This window comes from Mustela nivalis (genome assembly GCF_964662115.1).
Source record: "Mustela nivalis genome assembly, chromosome: 17".
Lineage (NCBI taxonomy): Eukaryota > Metazoa > Chordata > Mammalia > Carnivora > Mustelidae > Mustela > Mustela nivalis.
In genome coordinates, this window is record NC_139036.1 from 28754485 (window position 1) to 28779963 (window position 25479).

The 25479-nt window shown below is 36.3% G+C and overlaps 1 protein-coding gene across 2 annotated transcripts in view; it reads right to left on the reverse strand.

The window, feature by feature from the left end:
* The window catches only part of MED13 (mediator complex subunit 13), a 105160-nt gene that overhangs the window by 26785 nt on the left and 52896 nt on the right, over positions 1 to 25479 (reverse strand). For both annotated transcript variants that reach the window (XR_014304631.1, XM_082705870.1), the window contains exons 10-16: positions 18021 to 18234; positions 16513 to 16594; positions 14775 to 14896; positions 12836 to 12926; positions 12493 to 12707; positions 10455 to 10651; positions 8804 to 9717 (exon numbers count right to left, since the gene is read on the reverse strand). Coding sequence is in view for 1 of the 2 variants with exons in the window: in XM_082705870.1 (XP_082561996.1) it covers positions 8804 to 9717; positions 10455 to 10651; positions 12493 to 12707; positions 12836 to 12926; positions 14775 to 14896; positions 16513 to 16594; positions 18021 to 18234 (1835 nt within the window). In the remaining variant the exon portion in view is untranslated. The remainder of the gene's footprint in view (positions 1 to 8803; positions 9718 to 10454; positions 10652 to 12492; positions 12708 to 12835; positions 12927 to 14774; positions 14897 to 16512; positions 16595 to 18020; positions 18235 to 25479) is intronic.

Sequence of the window (25479 nt, forward strand, 5' to 3'; positions counted from 1 at the left end):
ACCATGCAGCCATCAAAAGAAATGAAATCTTGCCTTTTGCAACAATGTGGATGGAACTAGAGGGTATCATGCTTAACGAAATAAGTCAAGCGGAGAAAGACAACTATCATATGATCTCCCTGATATGAGGAAGTGTGATGCAATATGGAGGGTTAAGGGGTAGGAGAAGAATAAATGAAACAAGATGGGATTGGGAGGGAGACAAACCATAAGTGACTCTTAATCTCACAAAACAAACTGAGGGCAGCTGGGGGGAGGGGGGTTGGGAGAAGTGGGGTATGGTTATGGACATTGGGGAGGGTATGTGCTTTGGTGAGTGCTGTGAAGTGTGTGAATCTGGCGATTCATAGACCTGTACCCCTGGGGATAAAAATATGTTTATAAAAAATAAAAAATTAAAAAAAAATACAATTATGTGGGGGGCGCCTGGGTGGCTCAGTGGGTTAAAGCCTCTACCTTCGGCTCACATCATAATCCGAGTCCTGGGATCAAGCCCCATATCGGGTTCTCTGCTCAGTGGGTAGCCTGCTTCCTCCTCTCTCTCTACCTGCCTCTCTATCTACTTGTGATGTCTGTCAAATAAATAAAGAAAATCTTTAAAAAAATACAATTATGTGTATTCATATCTGAATATTCACATAAAACGAAGTCCAGAAAAAAGTTGCTGTTGGGTAAGGTTATTTATCATAATCACATGGGAACTTTTTAAGGACATTTATGCAGAGCTACCATGAGAAATTCTGGCATGGGTTTAGCTCAGGAATTTGTATTTTGATTTTAACTCAGAAAGAGTCTTAAATACTTTTTCATTTCTTTAGAAATATATTTATTGAAGACCTCCCACAGGCCAGGAATTGTTCTAGCTGTGGGGAATATTGCGTAAATAAATTCTTATTCATATCTTGAAGGATCTTATTATCTTGTGGGGAAGACTGACATGGAAAAGAATTATAACTGTATACAGCAACAGGTACCATGTCTCTATGAAGCTGAAAACTGGGTGGAAAGCAATGATTAAAAGGTTGTAAATATTTTTAAAATCATCATCATGAAGCACAGACATATAGATCAGTAGAACAGAACTGAACATCGAGAAATCTCACATTTATAGTCAATTATTATTTTACAGGGTGTAAAGACAATTTAATGAGGAAAAATAATTTTTTTAACAAATGGTTCTAAGACAGCTGGATATCCACATGCAGAATAATAAAGCTGGACCCCTTTCTCACACCTAATACAAAAGTAAATTTAGACTGGATTATACACCTGAAGAGTGCTAGAACTATAAAACTCCCAAAAAAAGCACAGGAGTAAATATTCATGACTTCCTTAAGGCTAGGAAAACCCTTTTTATTAGGCAGAGAGGCAGAGAGAGAGGAGGAAGCAGGCCCCCCCGCCAAACAGTGAGTGGGGCTCGATCCCAGGACCCCAAGACCATGACCCAAGTCAAAGGCAGAGACTTTAATCCACTGAGCCACCCAGGCGCCCCAGGAAAAGCCTTTTAAGACATGACACCAAAAGCACAAGCAACAAGAGTACTGAACTTGATTAAAATTAAAAACTTTTCTGCTTCAAAGGATATCATCAAGAAAGTGAAAAGACAACCCAGAGAATAGGAGAAAATATTTGCAAATCATACCTACAACTCAATGATGAAAACAAAAAAGTCTAATTAAAAAAATGGGACAAAGGTTCTGAAAAGACAAATGGACAATAAGCACATGAAAAGCCATTAGGGAAATGCAAATCAACCACAATGAGAGGACACTTCATACTATGATGACTATAATCAAAAAGACAATAGGACAAGTGTTAATGAAGATGTGGAGAAAGCAGAACCCTCACACATGGCTGGTGGGAATATAAAATGGTACAGCTGCTTTCGAAAACAGTATGCCAATTCCTCAAAAGGTAAATCAGAGTTCTATAGCCCACCAAGTCTACCCATGAGTAATGAAAATATATGTTCATGTGAAAACTTGTAAACAAATGCACACCAGCATTTTTCATAACAGCCAAAATGCAGAAACAACTGAAATGTCCATCAAAAGATTAATGAATAAAGTGTGGTATACCCAATACAATAGATTATTATTTGCCAATAAAAAGCAATTAAGTACTAATGCATGCTACATGGATGAACTTTGAGAATGCTAACTAAAAGAAGCCAATCATAAAAGACCATATGGTGTATGATTCTATTAATGTGAAATGTTAAAAAAAATCTATCTGAAGAGAATGTAGTTGACCGGAAGGGGGGGGGGATAGGGAGTGACCTCTGAGAGGCATGGTGTTTCTTTTCATGGTGATGAAAACGCTCTAAAATTGACTGTGGTGATGGCTATACAACTCTGTGAATACAGGCATACTTTGCTCTATTCTGTTTCAAAATACTGCTTTTTATTTTTTACAGGCTGATAGTTTGTGGCAACCCTGCAATAAGCAGGTCCATTAGTAACATTTTTCTAATATCACTGTGTCACATTTTGGTAATTCAGTATTTCAAAGTTCCTTATTATTATTATATTTGTTATGATGCTCTGCAACCACTAGTGATCTTTGATGTCACTATTGTAAATTTTGGGGGGCACCACGAACCATGTTCATGTAAGATGGCATACTTAATAAATGTTGTTCTGTGTCTGTTCTGACTGCTCCATAACTGGCTATTCCCCATGTCTCTCTCCCTCTCCTTGGGCCTCTTTATTCCCGAAGATACAACAATATTGAAATTAGACCAAATAAAAACCTTGCTGGGGTCTCTAAGTGTTTAAGTGAATGAAGAGTTGTACTTTAAATCAAAAGCTAAAAATAATTAACTTAGTGAGGAGGGTATGTTAAAAGCCCACAAGGCTGAAAGCTAGACCCCTTATACCAAATAGTCAAGTTGTGAATGCAAAGGATAGGTTTTCAAAAAAAATTAGAAGTGCAACTCTAGTGAACACATGAATGATAAGAAAAGTGAAACAGCCTGTCTGGTCATATGGAGAAAGTTTTAATGGTCTGGACAGAACGGAACATTTTCTTAAGGCAAAACCTAATCCAAAGCAAGACCTTTTTTCAATTCTGTGAGGGCTGAGACAAGTAAGGAAACTGCAGAAGAAAAATCTTAAGCTAGCAGAGGCTGGCTCATGATGTTTAGGCAAAGAAAACATCTCTGTAACATCAAAGTGCAAAGTGAAGCAGTAAGTGCTGATGTAGAAGCTGCAGCAAGTTATCCAGAAGATTAAGCTAAAATCATTAATGAAGATAGCTACACTAAATAAGAGACTTTTCAATGGAAATGAAACAACATTCTTTTTTTTTTTTAAGATTTTATTTATTTATTTGACAGACAGAGATCACAAGTAGGCAGAGAGGCAGGCAGAGAGAGAGGTGGAAGCAGGCTCCCTGCTGAGCAGAGAGCCCGATGTGGGGCTCGATCCCAGGACCCTGGGATCACGACCCGAGCCAAAGGCAAAGGCTTTAACCCACTGAGCCACCCAGGTGCCCCTGAAACAAAATTCTATTGGAAGAAGATATCATCCAGGGGTTTTCACAGCTAAAGAGAAGCTGATGCGTAGCACCAAAGCTTCAAAGGACGTGTTATCTCTCTTGTTAGGGACTAATGCACCTGGTGACATTATGTTGAAGCCAATTCTCATTTACCATTTTCAAAATCCTAAGGCCCTTAAGAATTATGCTAAATTTACTCTGCCCCTACTCTATAAATAAAACAGCAAAGCCTAGATGACAGCACATCTGTTTACAACATGATTTACTGAATATGTTAAGTCCACTGCTGAGATTTACTGCTCAGAAAAAAAAAATTCCTTTCAAAATATGACTGCTCAGTCAATGGCCATACTATCCTAAACGTGACCAATCTCCTTAAAATATGACCGCTCATTGGTCATCCCTGAGCTTTGATGGTGATGTACAATGACATTAATGTTATTTTCACGCCTGCTAACCCATTCTGCATCCCATGGATCAAGGAGCAATTTCAACTTTCAAGTCTTACTATTTAAGAAATACATTTCATAAAGCTGTAGCTGCCATAGATAGTGATTCCTTTGATGGATTTGAGCAAAGTAAATTGAAAAGCTTCTGGAAGTGATTCACTAGTCTAGATGCCATATAGGAATATTTGTGATTCATGGGAAGAGGTCAAAATATCAATAGTAACAGAAATTTGGAAGGAGCTGACTGTAACCCTTAAGGATAATTTTGAGGGATTCAAGATTTCAGTGGAAATGTGGTAGAAATAGTGAAAGAACTAGAACTGGAAATAGATGTGACCGAATTGCTTCAATCTCATGATAAAACTTTAATGGATGATAAGTTGCTTCTTATTCCTGAGATGAAATCTACTTCCAGTGAAGACACTGTAAATTGCTGAAATGACCACAAAGGATTCAAAATATCTATAAACTTAGTTGATAAAGCAGAAGGAGAATTTGAAAGAATTGACTCCAATTTTGAAAGAAGTTCCACTGTGGGTAAAATGCTACCAAACAGCACCTCATACTACGGAGAAATTGTTCATGAAAGAATCAATGTGGCAAACTTCACTGCTGTCTTTTAAGAAACTGCCATATTGGGCACCTGGGTGGCTCAGTTGGTTAAGCAACTGCCTTAGGCTCAGGTCATGATCCTAGAGTCCTAGGACTGAGTCCTACACTGGGCTGCCTGCTCAGCGGGGAGTCTGCTTCTCCCTGCTGACCCTTTCCCCTCTCATGCTCTCTCTCTTTCTCATTCTCTCTCAAATAAATAAATAAATTTTTTTAAAAAGATTTTATTTATTTATTTAACAGAGAGATCAGGAGTAGGCAGAGAGAGAGAGAGGAGGAAGCAGGCTCCCCGCTGAGCAGAGAGCCAGATGCGGGGCTCAATGCCAGGACCCTGATATCATGACCTCAGCCAAAGGCAGATGCTTTAACCCACTGAGCCACCCAGGCACCCCTTGAATTGTTTTTTTTTTAAAGATTTTATTTATTGGAGAGAGCAAGACAGAGATAGTGAGAGAGGACAGGAGCATGGTGAAGCAGGCTACCGCTGAGCAGGGAGCCAGATGTGGAACTTGATCCCAGGACTCCGGGACCGTGACCTGAGCCAAAGGCAGTTGCTTAACCAACTGAGCCCACCCAGGCACCCTGTTTTGAATTATTTTAATACAAGTTGCTACGATGAAATTTATCCTTATGGCTGTAAAGTTTCCTGTTTACATCAGTGTTTACTGTTACACAGAAAATGCTGAGGCTCAATGTCTTCTATTTGGCAGAGAAGTTGGTCCTTTTTTTGAGGTACAACTAGCATAAGTTGGTTCATTTTTTATCGAGATAAAACCAGCATAACATTAGTTTCAGGTGCACAATGACTCAGTATTTGTATATATTGCAAAATGATGACCACACTAAGTCCAGTCAACATCCATCATGGCACACAGTTACGTACTATTTTTCTTGTGATGAGAACTTTCAAGATGAGTTGGTTTTTAAAAACAAATAACAGAAAAAGAGTACCACTAATGCAATTGCTTCTGCTCTTACTATTACCAACTTGCTAATATTTGAGTTCTTACTTTGTGCCAGGCACCACTCTCTCTGTTGCACTGAACACTGATTGTTTCAACACTCTCTGGGGTAAATATTATTACTGACACAATTTAAGAAAATTGAGGCACAGAGAGATTAAGTAACTTGGCCAATGTCATAGTATATAGTGATAAAGCTGTATTTCAAACTCAAGCCGTCTGCCTCCACAGCACATGTTCTTAGCTACCACCTATCGCTGAAAACAATCTTGCCCTTTTTTTTTTTAACATCTACGGCATTTATTTATACTGTTTTCTTTTTTAACTGGGTCTTTAAGTATAAGGAGTTCCATGAATCATCAAACTATGTCATGAACAAAATAGTAACCATTGGTCCATGTACTGCCCTCCCACATCACAAATTTTCTTTCATAATAGTATTATGAACAACTATGATCTCACAGCCCAAGAACTAGAAAACCACCACAACAATCTTACTAACGCTTCTCCCTATCCTAACCATCCTTCTTCAGCTTTTAAAAATTAACCACTGCCCTGAATATCATGTGCATCTAAAAATATTTAGTTTTGCTTGTTTTAAAACTTTACAAAAAGGTAACTTGCCATATATAATCTTCTAGGACTTGTTTCCACTCTCCTTCCTCTCAATATTAAGATTCACCTGTTTGTTCTATATAGTTTTATTTATGTCTAGAACTATGCAACATTCTATCTGTACTATCAAAATCATTTATCCATTCTCCCATCAATGGGTATTTAGGGTGTTTTTACTTCTTTCAACCCTGCATTATCGTTTCGGTTCCCTGAGTACTGCATAAGCAATTTAAGGGTTAGGTATCTTCATATCGCCTAGACTACTGCATATGTGTCAAAAAAATTACCGAATTAGTGAATGACACATGGACCAACAAAAAGTTATTATATGGAACATAGCACCTTAGAAAAGATCCCTACCCAAAACCACATTTTGAAGGAGGCTATTTTTCTGTATAATAACCAGAAGTTAGAAAAGTTAGTGGTATATTGAGACATCTTTTAGAAAGTGTTAGGTTGGTTGTGCCTGAAAGAAAAATATCTAATGGATTATTTTAGTATTAACAGCAGCTTATATTAGTTCAGTACTATGTTCCAAGCACTGCACTAAGCACTTAATATGGATTAACACATTAGATCTTCAGAACTCTATACAAGTATCTGACATTGTATCTGTGTAACATTATTTGGCATTGAGACCATTCTCTCCTTCAAACAATTCCTATACTTGGCTTCCAGGACACCATACTCTCTTGGTTTTCCTCCCACCTCCTTGTTTTCCTATCCTGGATCCTCCCTTTCTTCTCCACCTCTAAACATCAGTTCCATCCTTAGACTTCTCTCTAGTCACTCTCTTGGTTGTTTGATCTAGCTCCATAGGTTTTAACACTGATAACTTACACAAGAAAATTTTATTCTACAACCCCAACCACTCCTCTGCAATCTCTAATTGCATACTTGACCTCCTTCCCCAAAGTTTCCCTCTTTTAAAAATGGAACCATCAATTCAAGCTCAAGCTGCTTGTGATGCCTCATCTTTTCTTGTATGAATCCTGTAGGTTCTATTTCCCCAAAATACCTAGAACCCACTACTCATATCTCTATTGCTTCCAATCTTCTCTAAATTACCATCATCTTTCACCTGGACTACTGCAATTGCCTCCTAACTATTCTATCTGCTTCTATTCTTACCTTCACCATCCACAACACAACAGCCAGTGATCTTTTAAAAAAATTAACATAAAAAGACCATATTATTTCTTTGTTCAGAACAGGTGCTTCAGAACTTTGTTCAAAACTGATAGCTTCTGGGGCGCCTGGGTGGCTCAGCGGGTTAAGCCTCTGGCTTCGGCTCAGGTCATGATCCCACAGTCCTGGGATCGAGCCCCACATCGGGCTCTCTGCTCAGCGGGGAGCCTGCTTATTCCTCTGTCTCTGCCTGCCTCTCTGCCTACTTGTGATCTCTCTGTCAGATAAATAAATAAAATCTTAAAAAAAAAAAAAAAAAACTGATAGCTTCCTGGGCACTTGGGTGGCTCAGTGGATTAAGCCGCTGCCTTTGGCTCAGGTCATGATCTCAGGGTCCTGGGATGGAGTCCCGCATCGGGCTCTCTGCTCAGCAGGGAGCCTGCTTCCCTCTCTCTCTCTGCCTGCCTCTCTGCCTACTTGTGATCTCTATCTGTCAAATAAATGAATGAAATCTTTTTTATTTATTTGACAGAAAGAAATCACAAGTAGATGGAGAGGCAGGCAGAGAGAGACAGAGGGAAGCAGGCTCCCCGCCGAGCAGAGAGCCCGATGCGGAACTCGATCCCAGAACCCTGAGATCATGACCTGAGCCGAAGGCAGCGGCTTAACCCACTGAGCCACCCAGGCGCCCTAAATGAATGAAATCTTAAAAAAAAAAAAAAAAAAAATCTGATAGCTTCCCATCAGTCTTAGAATAAACAATAAAAGTCTTGCATGGTCCTTAACATCCCTACATTTGGTATTTGGCCAGCTCTCAGATATCATGTCTGACCAATCTCCCATCACTCAGTTCATTCCAGCAACAGAGTCTTCTTAACACATTAACCACAATACCCCCTCAGGGTTTTTGCACTGTCTGAAACACTCTTCCCTTGGTTAGCCACCTAGCTCCATTTTCCTACTTTCTGCAGTTTTTGCTCAAGTGCCTCCGTAATATCTTCTCTAACCATACATCTAAAATAGTACACTCTTTTATTCTACTTCTTTCACCTTTTTCTTCAAAGCAATTGTTACTATCTAACATTATATAATTACTTTTTTTTAATGTCTTCTCTCATAAATTACAGGCTCAAAAAGGGCAGGAAGTATGTTTGCTTCATTTAATGCTGTACTTTATAAAGGAACACTGTGTGGCACACATATCAGGTGCTCAGTAAATATTTAATGAGTGAAAGAATGTTGAATAAAGCAGACAACTAGCAATTTTCTGCTAATTAACATCTGCAAAGTGCCTTTTATACTCCTACGTAAGTATGCTAATTACAGATTTACAATAACCATACTTTTATTGGTAAAATCAAACTAAACTGCTAGGGAACTCTCCCTCTAAAAAATGTCATTCTTAGAGGAATTTTAAGTCCAAATTTCAATGTCTCTATTAGCTACATGGAAAAATGCCTTTAACACTTTTTCCTAATAAAGAAAAGCAGTCTTGCAACTAAAAGAAGATAAACAGAGAAATTATTCCATTAGGATGCTTACCATTTCTTTTGGACCAGGGGTGTAAGCATGAACTTTTCACAAGTGCTTCATCAACTTTTCCTCCTGACATGTTATCCATGAATTGACGCCCATGTTCCAATGCAAGGTAGCAGTCATTGCAACAGTCCCGTTCTTCAACACGTACCCAATTACTAATTACACCAATCCTGGGAAAAGGGTCTTGGTCTGCTGCTCCAAAGGGTGAAAATAAATTAGTGCACTGATCTTGTAGCAATAATATCAACTCATCAGGGAATTTTTCAGATTCCTTTAATCCTCCATTAACATGTTCAGCAGAAGTAGCCCTGAGAGCTTCAAAACGTTTTTCTGCTTCTTTGCCACATTCTGTGTTGCGTCCTATGATATCTAGTTCATCTTCAAGAAATAATCCTGAATTGTTTCCAAATTTTCTGTTCATGACAGCACTGAAGCCGCAGGTACACCTATACTGTGCTTCCTGCATTGGATCTGGAATGTAAACTCCAACATCGGCACCCTTGATATTCATGTTGCAGACACAGATACAGCAACTATCAAAGTTACAGTCTTTGAACAAATTCATAACTGATTCTGAAAGAATGAGGTTTACATAGAGACTGTGTGCTTCAGGGATGGAGGGAACAGTTGCAGGTTCAACAGAATTAAGGGGTCTGCATGTGGAGGGGGTAGAAGCTGGTGAATACAAGTCTGAATTTTCATATTTGACAGAACCTTGAGCACTAGCAGGTCCACCAGCTCGAGGAGTCCTTGGAGTCCTTGGAGTCCTTGGAGTCGGAAACCTAGGCGTAGACGGAGAAGGAAGAATTCCTGCTCCACTGTTACTAGGAGGTGCACTGCTAGGAGGCATCCCAAAAGAAGTATGAGTCTGAGGTGTATAAGCAGGACCATATTCTTGATCAATAGTACTTCCATCACTAGTGTCACCGAGGTAAAAGAAAATTAAACACATATATAAAGGAACATATTAACAATATGAAACAGAACTAAAAATGTCCCAGCATTTTTCAATAACACTGAAAAGTATGAAAACACAATTAGTGCAAAAACTACAAGTATAACTAAAACATATTTCTGGTTATAATATCCACTCTAGTGACTAGACCGTGGACTAACCAACTAGTTCCAAAATTGCAAATAAAATATATTTACATTTATCCACACCTAGACATCCACATTTACTATCTATATTTCTTATACTACAAATAATCAAATTTCATTGATCCTAAGATGTTACTATTTAAAAAAAAAAACCTGATTTTAGAGATGTTTACATACAATAAGAACAAAGGCAATTTTAAGAGGTTACCGAGTATAATACATCACAATTCCAGAATACTGAAATATTAAAAGTGTGTGATATGGCAAATAAACAAATGGAATTTAGTATTTTAGAACAAAATAAAGGGTACTTCTGAAGACAACCCCTCCAAATGACGACAAATAATCAAAGCATAATGGTCTTAAGTTTTCCAACAGTTAACCCACATGCAAGTAACACCATTATAATTTATTGATCAAAAAACAATTTTTAGAATTTTCAAAAACCAGTATCTTTTTTCTAAGTACTAGCAAAGCAGGTACTTCTATGAAAAAAATTAAAGCTAGGTAAGCACACCTAACACTATACCAGTAACATAAATCAAAATCATACCCTTCTTTGATGAATGGCACCGCAGGCCCTGAAGGAAGCAATTCTAATTTTCCCACAGTCCAACTCTGACGGTAAATACATTCTTCAGGCAATTTGATAGGAGGCAAACATTGGCTTGGTAGACTTTTTAGAGGTGCAAACATGGAACATCCCACCAGAACTTGACAATTTTCAGGCTTATAGACATAAGAAAAATCCTATAATACAAAGACCATGACTTTCAGCAACTTATCTTCCAGGGGAAAAATGAAAACTAACTCCAGCCCTTTTACCCCACCTCTTTAAGCAAAATAATAAAATACAAATAAAATTCTTTGTTTTTTAAAGTAGGCTCCATGACCAAAGTAGGTCTTCAACTCAGAACCCTGAGACCAAGAGTCATACGTTCCACTAACAGAGCCTGCCAGGTACCCAATATAATTCTGTTCTTAAATGCGTTCATTCTAATTCCAGTTAATTAACAGTGCTGTATTAGTTTAAAGTGTACCCTAGTGATAGAACAATACCGTACGTCACCCAGTGCTCATCGCAAGGGCACTCCTTAATCCCCATCAGCTATTTCATCCATCCCCCTACCAACTTCCCCTCTGGTAACCATCAGAATATTCTTTATCGTCAAGTGTTTCTTAGTTTGTCTTTTTTTTTCTTTTCTCATTTCCCCTTTGTTTCTTAAATTCCACATATAAGTAAAAGCATATGGCATTTGTCTTTTTCTGCCTGACATTCTCTAGCTCCATCCATGTCATTGAAACTGGCAAGATTTCATTCTTTTTTATGGCTGAATAATATTCGTGTGTGTGCGTGTGTGTGTGTGTACACATACACCTTTATCCATTCATCTGCTCAACATCACTCATCATCAGGGTTATGCAAATCAAAACTACAATGAGAGGGGTGCCTGCCTGGCTCAGGTGGTAGAGCATGCAACTCTTGATCTCAGGATTTTAAGTTTGAGCCCTGTGTTTGGCACAGAGTTTACCTTAAAAAGAAACTAAACAAACAAACTATAGTAAGATCACCTCACACTTGTAAGAATGGTTAAAATAAAAAACACAAGTGGAGAGCCTGGGTGGCTCAGTCAGTTGGGCATCTGTCTTCAGCTCAGGTCATATTCCCAGAATCCTGGGATCAAGCCCCCCATGTTGGACTCCCTGCTCAGTGGGGAGCCTACTTCTCCCTCGCCCTCTGCCTGCTCCTCCCCTCTACTTATGCTGTCAAATAAATCAAATATTTAAAAAAAAAATACACAAAAAAAACAATAGGTGTTGATGGAGATAAAGGAACCCTCTTGCACTGCTGGTAGGAATGCAAACTGGTGAAGTCATTGTGGAAAACAGTGAAGATTCCTAAATAAGTTAAAAATAGAACTATCCTACAATTCAATAATCACACTACCAGATATCTACTCAAAAGGTACGTGGAGCGCCTGAGTGGCTCAGTTTGTTAGGTAGCTGCCTTTAGTTCAGCCCACAGTCCTAGGATGGAGCCCCAAGTTGGGCCCCCTGCTCAGCAGGGAGTCTGATTTTTCACCTTGCTCTGCCTGCTACTCCCCCTGCTTGTGCTCTGTCAAATAAATAAATAAAATCTTTTTTAAAAATTACAAAACACTAATTCAAAGGGATTCATGCACCCCTATGTTTATAGCACCATTATTTACAATAGCCAAATTATGGAAGCAGCCTAAGTGTTCTTAAATGCATTCTTAATAGTGTAATCACTATTTAGTCTTTAAATCTATCAACCACAAAATAGGATTCACCATGAACAGATTTTTTAATATAGCAATATACTGAATCTATAAGAAAATACTGGAAGGGCACCTGGGTGACTCAGTTGCTTGGGTGTCTCTGACTTTTGACTTCAGCCCAAGTCACTCTCTCAGGGTTGCAAGACAGAGCCCCACTTCAGCTGAGTGTGGAGCCTGTTTAAGAACCTCTCTCCCTCTCCTTCTGCTCCTCCCCAGCCTCCCCCTCTCCCTTCCCCTATATACAAAATATATAGGAATTCAATTATTTTTCTAGAAAAATAAAATACTTACTTTAATTTCAGAAGGTTTTGGGCTACAGAATCCTTCATCAACCTCAATTTTGAACTGTGTTCCTATACTAGAACTATTTCCTTCTAGAACAGTTCCTCCAGGTGTTATATCCATACTACCATATTCTTTATTACTCATATTCATTGGGGAAAATCCCATAATATGTTGTTCCAACGATGGTGGTGTAGGATACATTTTATGAAGATCTGCAGTGCCTATATTTAATAAAACACACACTTTAACATAAGACTAAAAAGAAGTAAATCTGTGTTTAAAAGAAAGGGGTGGGAATTTTATTCAGATTAAAAATTTGCAAACTTATCTGGAGATTTGGGAAGCTTACTTATGCAAGATAATGGGTCCAGATTTCCTGTCTTTGATTCCTTACTGCTTGATTTATCATCTGTTCCATTTGCTGGCTTTTTAGATCCGGGCTATTAACAAAAACAAAAACACATTATTTACCTAAAATTTTAAGGCCAATGTAATTCAAGATGGTAATCATTAAGATATAACTTGAAAGTCAACCTTATTCATCAAATATATTATTCTGGTTGTGCCAGAGCCAAATATTAATTATTAGAAACAATGCTTAAAGATTAGAACACTTTTTAAGCAATCAATGAATCGAGATTAATTTCTCTGTTTATTTGATAATCCTACAAATTAACAGAGGGAAAAGTTCCTCCAAAACACAGAACCAATACTTTCAGAACACACAGAAGCAAAAATAACCTACCACTTAAAGCCTATTAAAATAATAAAAAATAAAAGAAAGAAAGAAAAGGAAATCTGCAATAAGGATCTGTATATCCAAACTGCTTCTTAGTAAAAGATACCCATAAAGCATTTGTCCCCTTAAATAAAACACAATGAAGTTTCCTATATAAATCACCCCTCTGCAATCTAATTTATACTTTTATCTTGTTTAATAATTTCCTTGCCCTTAAAAAATGTTACAACATGTAAAACAAAGCACAAACTTCAGAAAGATCTCATATGATAAGTAACAGGATACCTAACTAAAAATTAGTTTTAATACATTGAACAAGTCGTTTTACCATTTCCAATCTGTCACCAATGTTTTCAGACCTGACAACTTGGTTCCAAGCCTTTTGTTAGCCACTTTGTCATAGATATATAGACTGAGTTCTAATTACAACCTTTTTACCTCACAAGAGCCACAGCTGATACATGAATGGTAACACAGAGAAAGCATCAAATTACACAAGTATTCAGGGATATAGAACTTAAGTTTATGTATAGCTATATCTACCTTAGGTCACTTAAATGAAGATAACAAATGTGCATATATGTGTATATACATATATACATAAATATACATATGTAGTGTGTATGTGTGTGTCATAGAGAGGATTAAAAGTACATAATATATAGAACAAGAATGACCAAATGTAATATAGAAGTTTCTAAGCTACCTTTTGCAGATGAAAATGGAATTCTTTTTATAATAATGCAGCACTCAGTTCATTAATTTGCTAGAGACTTGACATTCTAGCAAATCTCATTTTAAGCTTTCTTTTATAATCATCTTCCTCTGCAAATGGATGTTCAAAGTTAAATATTTCTTTTTCTACCTCTTTCATTATTATAGTATATAGCTGTCTTATAATAATGGCTAGAATGTCAAACATATTCAAAGGAGTAGTATTCCTTAATAAATTGACAAGGCACATAATTATAATGTTATTATTTTATGCATGAGTCAATTCCAGGGTCATTTCTCAAATGAGAGATCAAAGAACAGGAAAATAATTCTGCTTCCTAAAGACTGCAGAAAAAGAATATATGGTAGAAATTAAGCTTAATCACACGTCCCTCAAATATAAGAAAATTAAGAAAAAACCTTTACAGTTTATATGTGACGCTATGCAAGTTTGCTCAAATATAAGTTTAAAAAAAGAAACCAATTAATAAAATTTAATTTCAAAATATTTCCTATTTTTCAGGGCTAAAACGTACTATTCAAGTCACACATCACTTCTGAAAAGTAGGTCTATATAAGATCAAGGAGGGGCGCCTGGGTGGCTCAGTGGTTTGGGCTGCTGCCTTTGGCTCGGGTCATGATCTCAGGGTCCTGGGATCGAGCCCCGCATCGGGCTCCCTGCTCCGCAGGAAGCCTGCTTCCCTCTCTCTCTCTCTCTGCCTACTTGTGATCTCCGTCTTTCAAATAAATAAATAAAATCTTAAAAAAAAAAAAAAAAAAACAACAAAGATCAAGGAAAAGAAATTATAACCTTAACCATTAACAGAATACTCACTGTTAGTTCATCTTCATCAGAATTGAAGAGATTATCAAGGTCAGTGTAAGAGACAGCCAGGTCTGAGTCATAAATCAAACTGGTTGATGGAGGACGGGCATGACTAGTAGGGCGTGGAGCATCTATATATGTCAATCAGAAAAACAAAATAAAAAATTCTACAACTGACCAAATAAATATATTCTATTAAACTAGACATCTAACTTTAAACTTGTAAGAGTATTATGCAGTAAAAAAATGTGATTTGCTTAAATCTAAAAAAATGTTTTATAGAAATAAAGTTGCAAACATAACAGTACTGACTTCTCCAGGAAGCTCACCAAATGCTATGTAATCCATAACACAGCTAAGTACTCTAATTTTATATATCAAATAAAAAGATATACAGTCTTAGAACTATAGCAGACACACACACACATTCTTATTTTTCTATCTTCCTGAAATGTAAAACAAGCATAGTATGATGACTAAATGCTCTGGCTCTTGAGTCAGATGGACTATTATTAATTTGAATCCCCAACTCACACTAATAGAATGACCCTAAGCAAGTTACCTAACCTCTCTGTACCTTAGTAATGGCAAGAACTAAACATGAAAGGATGTAGCTAAAATACTTTAGTATTTTTAAATACTCAATAAATATTATCTTTTGGTTAAGCTTCCTTTTAGTTCTAGAATTTTATTTCTCTTTTCCCTTTTTCCCCCACCATCTGCAGGGGGGAAAATATATGATTACTTTAAAAAAAAGTACAAATACCAATGGAAGTTAAACTCCTCTTACATTCCCACATACAAAAAACAAATTTGTAGTTTGATATATAACCTTCTGAAGCATCCTTGGAGTATCAAATGACTCATTTTCAGAAACATAAAAGCCATTTTCCAAGTGCCTCTGCATGTCAGTTCTAAAAATTCACTAGAACAGTAATTGTGAAATTTGGTGTAAAAAAAATCATCTAGGATACTTATTAAAAACCAAGATTTGCAATCTCCACCTCAAAAGATGATGCAGAATGCAGTATATGGTCCATATTGTGAGAAAGTACAAGATAGCAATTATATATTCTCTACATCCAAGGGTAGGTAAATAGCTCAAAGAACCCAAACTGTTAACCTATCAAGCTACTCAAAATTATCAACTGAATTTACTTCATTAAAGACCATTTTTTGCTTATTCCGAGAGCCTGACGCTATTTCAAATATTAAAACAAAACTTTGTCCCTAAAAAAACCTACCAAAGGACAACTTCTTTTGCCTTCATCAAAAGTTAAATAGAACTTATAAAAGAACGTGCTGTTGTATGCCTATTCCAAGCAAAACAAAACTAGTCAGATACTTTCAGAGTCAAGAACTGTGCCTACATGTAACACCTGCTTGAAAATTATTTGTTAAATTAGTAATTTCAGCAACAGTTCTCCTAATTTGAGAGAAAAGGACAATAAAATTATAGTCAAGCCTAATTTCCAAGTTTTCAGATCTGAAATCTCACTTTACAGATGAGAACTATTTTTATTTGTGAGAAAGCAAAGTTCCAACAATGGAAAACAAAGGATTTTTACCACCTCAACTTGCTTCTCCCAGTACAAAATAAACAATAAGGCCATCATTTTAAGATAGGTAGCTCTCTATGAAACCTATGAATTACACAAAAAGGAACAACAGAAGTCTAATAATATCAAATTAGTTTGTAGTAATAATCCTGCAATGCAATATTTTTATTAGGAAATAGAAGTTTTACCTTGCTTGATAGAGGGACTAAATAATGACATAGCATCTTCCTCATGTGATAAAACTGTTACACTAGATGGCCCATCTTCTCCCTGCAAACAGTAGTACATATTAGATTAAAATATGTAATTTAAAATAACAAAATCTTCCAAGTATTGAGTAAACTACGTATCATGTCAAGCAACCTGCCAGGTGTTCTACAGACATACTAATTCCCACAACTAACCTATATGATAAGTAAGTACCATGCTCAACTTACAGGCAAAAAGTAGTGTTAAAGATAACCCAGGAAATATATCTGATAAATAAATATATCCGATAAGTAAATATATAGTGGAGCTGGGATTCCAACATAAATCTCTCAATTTCCAAAGTCCACATTCTTTCTACAGCACCTATAGCCTTCCCAGCTACTACTGTTCTCATATTCACAAAAGGACAAATTTTCAAGTACTGGCCACACAGTAAGGCTAAAAACTTTGGGAAATGAATTCTTTGTATTACACTTATTATTGGATCCTTTTCACAATTTTATAGCTTTTAATGTCTACATTTTGTTTTTAAGGCAAAATTCTTAACAGCATGATCTTGTGCTTAATAGATCCTCTAATATTTGGTTTTTTTAAATTTTAATAAATACTTCTATATCCTACACAACATACATTACTTTAAGGGACACTATAAGTTCTTAACTCACATTAAAAAATATCACGTATTTTATAAACTAGGCATTGTGTATTTTATTGTATTTTTGAAAACTGGCAATTTACCTATAGCATATTTTAATTCAGTATCAAAATAGTTTATCTACTTAAATGCCCTGATTTCAATATCGCAGAAGTTAATGTACTTTCTCTAATCCAAAAACTCTTAAACAGTAAGAATCTTTTCATTATGAGAGACCAGCTATAAAGTCCACACAAGCTCTTAAATTTTGTATAATATGCCTGATGCACCTATTAAAAAAAAAAAAGTATCTTCCTGGGGCACATGGATGCTCAGTCAGTTAAGCATCTGACTCTGACATCTCATCTGACTCGGCTCAGGTCATGATCCCAGGGTCATGAGCTTGAGCCCCATGTTGGGCTCTTCACTGGGCATGGAGCCTGCTTAAGATTCTCCTTCAGGGCGCCTGGGTGGCTCAGTTGGTTAAACGTCTGACTTCAGCTCAGGTCATGATCTCAGGATCCTGGGACTGAGCCCTGTGTCAGGCTTCCCTGCTCAGCAGGGAGTTTGCATCTTCCTCTCCCTCTGCACCCCCTCCCTGTTCCTACTCTCTAATAAATAAATAAAATCTTTAAAAAAAAAAAAAAAAGATTTTCTCTCTCTCTCCCTCTCTGCCCTCCCCTCACCCTGGTCTTTCTTGCTCTATCTCTTTAAAAAAAAGTAAATAAGTTTTCCTAAGTTACAATGATAAATCTGTTCTATTTTAAAAGACAATAATGAGAAGTGTGGTTCTATATGCAGTGTTACAAATCATCAGTGACCCTTTGGTGTACTCTGATTTCTTTTACTCACCTTGTGTTTTTTTACAGCTTCTCTCTCACTATTTTGTCTTTCTTTCTTATCAGGAAAAAGGAATTCCTCATCTCCTTCAACAAATGCGTATGGATCGATTTTAGATTCTTGCTCTGCATCAGATGCTATTGCTGAAAGATACTGATTTTTAATTTGATATTGCTGTACTAATTCATCAGAAACTTTTAAAGGTTTCTTACATTGCACCATTAACCTGCATAAAAAAACAAAATTAGAAAATTAGTATTTATTTTTCAGAAAATCATTAAAAAAGTTCAATATGACTTAAGAATCATAAGGTTTTTAGGATTATTTAGAGACCATCTAACCTGCAATCCTTCATTATATAAATGAAGAAACCGGAGCACAGAAAGGTTGTATGATTTATTAAACCTTCAAATTTAGCAATAAAGAAATGAAGCTAAAATCTAAGCCTCTTCTTGCTATGTTCTTTCACCAAAATATTCTCTTTTGGTAATCCACTTTTTTCCCAAATCCTCAAATGCATTAACATGTCCAAATCCATTCACTGAAAGGGACTCTTAAATTGCAACTGCTCCAAGACAGGAACTCTCAAAATGTGGACTATATGGTGAGACAAGTTTATACAATTTATACATTTATACAGTGAAAGTGATTATCATCTTCCCACTGCATGAGTGGATAGTTACAAAATATTTTAAAGACCTAGTCTGTGTTTTCCAAAAATGTTATAACTATTATTAATTCAGACAAGAGGTTTTATAATAGCAAGTTTCAGCACAAGTTCTTTTTTTTTCTGACCATGTTGAAAAATTTATTTTTATATTGCCAGCGTTATGGTTTCACACGGTGAGTAATAAACGTATGTTTCTTTATATTCTCCAATAAATATCCAATAAAATGACAAAGAACAACAGAACAAGAGAGGAAACAACAGTGAAGCTGGAAAGACAAACTAGTAGAAACTGACAGATCAGAGAAGCCACAACAAGCTGATTTGCACACCAGAATCCTGGAAAGCATCAGAACTTTTCCATCTCTGAAGACTGGGGTGCTTGGTGAGTGTGAATACTAAATGATTTGATTTTGGTTTGTGTAAGACACTTTTTGACTCCCAAATTCATGTTCTCTGTTGTCTGTAAAGCTGAGTTTCCCATGCTGCCAGAAAGCAGCAGCTAAGCTTCTAGTCAGACCATGGTCAAAATCCTGTAGGACTATTTTATTCTGAATAAAAACTAAAGTCCTTATAATATCGTACCACAGCTTCCCATGATCTTTCTCTTTTCCTCTCCCAACTTCACCTTCTGTTATCCTTCCTCTCACTCTGCTTCCAAGAACTTTCTTGATATACCTCAAAGAGGCCTGATACACTGCTGACTGTTCCTTTTGTTTGGAGCATCCTTTCTCGAAATATCAGCATGGCCATCTCCCTTACTTCCTCAAAGTTTTTGTTTAAATGCCACCCTATGTATGAGTCCTTATTTAAAATTGCAAAATGCCCAACAACCTCAACACTGAACCCCCTTGCCCTGCTCTATTTTTCTTTAGCAGTTATCTCTTAACATACTTCTGAACTTGCTCATGTTCATAGCTGACCGTCACTCTCAGTAGAATATAAGTCCCTAAATGATGAGGATCTTGTCTTTATTCACTGAAATATCCCAAATGCCTAGAACAGCACCTGGCATGTTAAAGTAACTCAGTAAGTATTTCCTAAATGAATATGTCAAATCTAAAAGCCATATAGGATAGAGATTTGGGGGTTGCACTAATAATCCTAAATCCTATACTTTGAAACAAGCCATCTTTATTCATCAGAAAGTGGTACGGCTACCACTTTACCTGTCCAACAATTTAACACGAAAAAATCCTAAGAGATCTAAGATCTGGGAATGATGAAAGCATATGCTAGTTCAGAAAATCCTGGAATGAGAGGGATATATTTTTAAATCTATTCACCAATGCCCAGTACTAGAAGCACTCAATACTCTGTAAACTAAGGTTGAAAGAGAAGCCATAAAAAAGGTAACTGGGTATTTTCTAAACCTTCTATCAAATATCATACATGTCATTTTTATTCCTAATATGCTCTAGATTTATCCCCAAAACTAAAATCCCAAGTCTACAAAGACTTTCTTCCATGAGAACATGGTGCTATCTAGTCAACAGGGATATATTTTACAATTAATTGTTAGGACAGGGTGCCTGGGTGGCTCGGTCTGATAAGTGTCTGCCTTTAGCTCAGGTCATGATCCTGTGTGTTGGTCTTCCTGCTTGTTGGGGAGCCTGCTTCACCCTCTCCCTTTGCCGCTACCTCTGCTCCTACGCTGTCTCCATCTCAAAAAAATAAATAAAATCTTAAAAAAAAAAAAACCCACAATTTTTAGAATAGTACTGTTCCATAAATGAACATTTCTTAAGAGTAGCTTTATACCTTACCATGTTAGACCCTAAATAACTATTTTTAGAACTATTAGATTTTAACATAAATACTGTGAAAATAGTTTTTCCATCTACTTTGACATAGATTTTCTTATTTAAAACTTACATTTAACGTTATAAGATAGGAAATGAAAGGTATGTTCTCTTTGATGTGCAAACTATGCAGAAAAAAATGGTTTGCTAAGATAATATATAGCAAAGTTGGGTTAGACAGATTTTAAGTACGTATATTCAAATTAACTATTCATAGGGTATAAGTGTAAAATCCCAATACCCCTACCCCTCTCCACCACCAACCTGAAAGACACCACTACTCTGTGAAGGGCTGAATAACACAACTCTGTTTTTCATATTAAGTTGTCCTCTACCAGAAGCAGAAAAACTGCCACACTGTTTACATAGGTAGTCAAATTAGTGTGCAGTAACATTAAAAGGACCAATCCTACCGCAGAGGGCTCTATGAAGAATAAAAATGAGTAAAGCAAATGCAATGCCTAAAGACAACTTGTTATTTTATTGAACGGTTATCACAGACATTGGGATATGCAAAGAATTTAAATGTAGTTAGTAGTATCAAGAGTACCAAGTCACAACAAATATTAAAATATAAATTATTTACATTACACATCCTTCTATATTTAAAAATAATTAAGAATAGAAAAAATTATGATTTTTAAAAGATGCCAAATTAAAGTCAGTCACTTCATCACTATCCAATTATATAGTATATACATACTTTTGTGAAACAGGAATAACACCTCTCCTTTTCTAAAAGAAAGTGACATATAGCCAAATGGTTAACTACAGAGATAGTTTCAATCAAATATAAAGCTAAATACAGACCAGCTGGAAGAGGATTAGGTACAGCCATGAACAGGAAGCTTTGCAAAGCCCAAAGCAAATTGAAATTACTTTTATATTATTCATTAATTTTATGTCTTTTCTTTTACTATGACAACAGTAACATTCCATCCTAAAAATAATTACGTAAGATTTATTTGAGAGAGAGAGAGACAGAGAGAATGCCTGTGCACATGAGCAGAGGGAAGGGCAGAGGGAGATGAACAGAATCTCCAGCAGACTCCCCACTGACCATGGAGCCTGACAAGGGGCTTGATCTCACCACCTGAGAGATCATGACCTGAGCCAAAATCAAGAGTCAGGACACTCAACTGAACCACCCACATACCCCTCCTGAAATACAACTGTAGAGAATTTAACATACCTTAGAGTAGCACATGCTTTTAAGCCTTTATTCAATAAAATTCTTTCCAGACAAGATATGACAATATTTAAGATTGACATTTATAAAAGAAGATAAACTACAGAAGGAGATGTTAAGGAATAAATGAATTCAATAAATATTTTAAAATCCCCTATTTTCTTTAATTGTACCTTTTCTAATATCTCCAATCTTCAGAATCAATCCTTAAACTGAGTCAAGCTTGCTGTCAAAAGTAAAGCTTCATTGTATTATCAAATAAGATTTACTTAAAAGATTTAGAATACAGTAAATCAAAAGTTTATTTCATCATAGACTTCCATGAAACAAAATAACTAAAACTAACTTTTAAAAGTCAAATAACAGGGGCACCTGAATGGCTCAGTGGGTTAAGGCCTCTGCCTTCGGTTCAGGTCATGGTCCCAGGGTCCTGGGATCGAGCCCCACATTGGGCTCTCTGCTCGGCGGGGAGCCTGCTTCTTCCTCTCTCCCTCTCTCTCTCTCTGCCTGCCTCTCTGCCTACTTGTGATCTCTGTTCAATAAATAAATAAAATCTTTAAAAAAAAAAGTCAAATAACACACTCTATAAACCATTTAATATATACAATAAAAACTGGGTATATCACTAATACAACATAGGAGCTAGTTCTATTGATGAATGCTATGGTTAAAATACCCTGATGTATGTGTCCTTACTACCAAACAAAACATGATACAAACACGCTCAAGCATAGTTCTTCCTTGCTCAGGGTTTAGAAATGTTTCCCTCTGAGATTCAGAATGGAAGACCATTTTAAGCAATTACAAATAATACTAGAATTAAGTGCTAAGTCCTTGAAAAATGATATTAAAAACTGTCATGTTTCTTTGCAGAAACTCTATCTTTAAAACTTACAAGGTCTTAAAAGCCACTATTCTAAAATAGATGCTATCATTAACTAATAGAGAAACTAAAAATAACTAGTAGCAAAAAGAGGATAGAGATGTGTATATCATGTATGTAGGATATGCTATGTGCAACCCCAACCTTTCTCCTTGAACAATTACTAAGACATTTAAAAAGGAATTTTGGGGGCACCTGGGTGGCTCAACAGGTTAAAGCCTCTGCCTTCGGCTCAGGTCATGTTCCCAAGGTCCTAGGATTGGAGCCCCGCATGGGGCTCTCTGCTCAGCAGGGAGCCTGCTTCCCTTTCTCTCTGCCTGCCTCTCTGCCTGCTTGTGATCTCTCTCTGTCAAATAAATAAGTAAAATATTTTTTTAAAAATAAAATAAAATAAGTAAAAAGGAATTTTGCTTTAAAGTAGTTGCTGAAAAATCTGGCATCAACTGCTGCACACCAGGAAGGTATTTAAAAATGATGGATTCTATTACTCTGTCCTAGCTAGGCAGCCGACACCACCTAAAATTAATTAGAAAAACCAACAGTACTGCTTTCTTTTGTTTATTCACCTATTATGGAAGCACAATGCCACCTTTTAACAGCAATCAATGGAAAACTTAACTTACACCAAACATAAATAAAACAAACATCCAAGTTCCTCCTTAATCACTTTCTAAAAAGACACACACCTGTCAAAGTCAATTTTCATTTAAAAAGTTTCTTTTTAAATTTCTACTGATACATTCTTGCCCCTCTATGCCTCTATATTACTCCAACTGGGTTAATACAAGTTTTTCTTCTAAGCTTGAAACACTTGACAACTGCCTGACTGAATCTTTAAGCAGGCTCCTAAAACTGAATTCACAAATTTACAACGTATATGTATTACAAGCACACAGTTAAACGTCATATTCTACACAAAGGCATAACGGAGACATAAAAATTTCCCAATCCCTCTCCTTCAAGATAACAAGAGATTAACAGCTTCTTTCGCTTTAAAAAAATTGTAACAATTAAGCTTAAGATTTAGTCCAAAGTAAAAAAGTAGGAAAGCAGCACTCAGATCTGCTTTTCCTTTTTCCCTCATAAAATAAATAGGCTGGTCTTTAACACTTCTATTACTCTCCTACTTTACTATTCAATGGGTTGTAAAGTTCTTCAGCCTACTCTACATCCACAAAATCCATACATCTCTAATGATCTCCTTCTAATTTTCCTTCGGCCCTCAATTACCTTGTATCTGAGCTATTCAAGATGTCCAAACTGATGTCCTTTCATACATCTTTCTTCATCTAAACAGTCTTTCAATAATGCTACTTGGATAGTATTTCTAAAATCCTATCTTCCAAACCTGTTATTTTATCTACCTCAAAAAAGCTTCCACCAGTGCCCCTATCATCTCAAGGATAATACATTAATATATAAGCTTATAAACAATATTTTGCTATTCCATTCCACCTTTCACGACTCCTTACTCATCATGACATACCAAACTAGTAAGCAACACCAGATAATCTAGCCATACCAAACTACATAAAGCTTCTGGATCTTCATAAATGGAATGAAATTATTTACTCTGGTTCTCCATCCCTAATATATTTTATGTATACTTCTATCAGAGAATTTAACCTTATTTTCCATTAGATTATAATTTCATTTAGGGCCAGAACCAAATTTATTTTATACTCCAACAGTGCCTCATAGCATTTTGCATATTAGAGAAACTTCAGTTTTATTCAAACTGATAAAATATATCTTTGAGAAGTATGATCTTTTAAAAAGGGTGAAAGAACATAAGAGTTACAACAGCCCCCTAACTAACTGCCATATATTTAAACACGCTTTCAAAACTCAAGAGTATGGAAAAAGATTAGAAATTTACAATGTCTAGGAAGAATTCAAAAATTTATTTATATAAAAATCTAGACTTCTGAATGGATTACTCTGACTAGAAAAATCTTTTTTTTTAAGATTTTTAAAATTTATTTGACAGATAGAGATCACAAGTAGGCAGAGAGGCAGGCAGAGAGAGAGAGGAGGAAGCAGGCTCCCTGCTAAGCAGAGAGCCTGATGCAGGGCTCTATCCCAGAACCCTGGGATCATGACCTGAGCAGAAGGCAGAGGCTTTAACCCACTGAGGCACCCAGGCGCCCTGAAAAGATCCTATATTTAAAGCTATACAATGGTTCTTTTAAAAACTTAAGGTTGTTTAAATGCCACTGAGAGAATATTAATTCACAGAACTTATTTTAATGACAGGGAATATCATCTGAGAGATGATCCTCATGGCTTCCTATCTCAAGTTGCATTAATAGCTGGACCAGAATCACTAAATTACCCAAACAAGATCCTTTTAACATATGGAAACAAACAAGCAAACAAATCAAAAAACCGAAACTTCTGCTTTAGCATAATGCTAACACTAAAGCCCATGCCAGATATTTTACTGGATAATAAAATAGTATGGGAGAATCTCCCTAGTAAAACTAATCAGTAAACAGGTTTGGCCTAATTTAGTAATCTATCCTAGAGTTCAAATTCCTGTTAAAAATTATTCATGATATTAAAGCACTTCAATACTATTAACATTCTGGGCTTTCTTGTTGGGGACTGTGCTATATATACGGTAGGATATTTAGCAAACCCCATGTTGTGACAACACTACCCCATGTCACCTGAAGGTATGAGTGGGGAAATAAGAAATTGCCCCAGCTGAGAACTACAGCCATAGAACAATAAACTACAAAAGTAAGGAATAAAATCAAAAAACTTCTAACCTATCAAATACAGAACAATTATATTCCATAAATGTTTTAGTGAAACAATGGTTTCATTTATCCCAACATTTGCTGAATGTCTACTATGGACCTAGAATTGTTCTAGGCATGTATATGTGTGTGTGTATGCTAGAGAAATACAGCGGTAAACAAGAC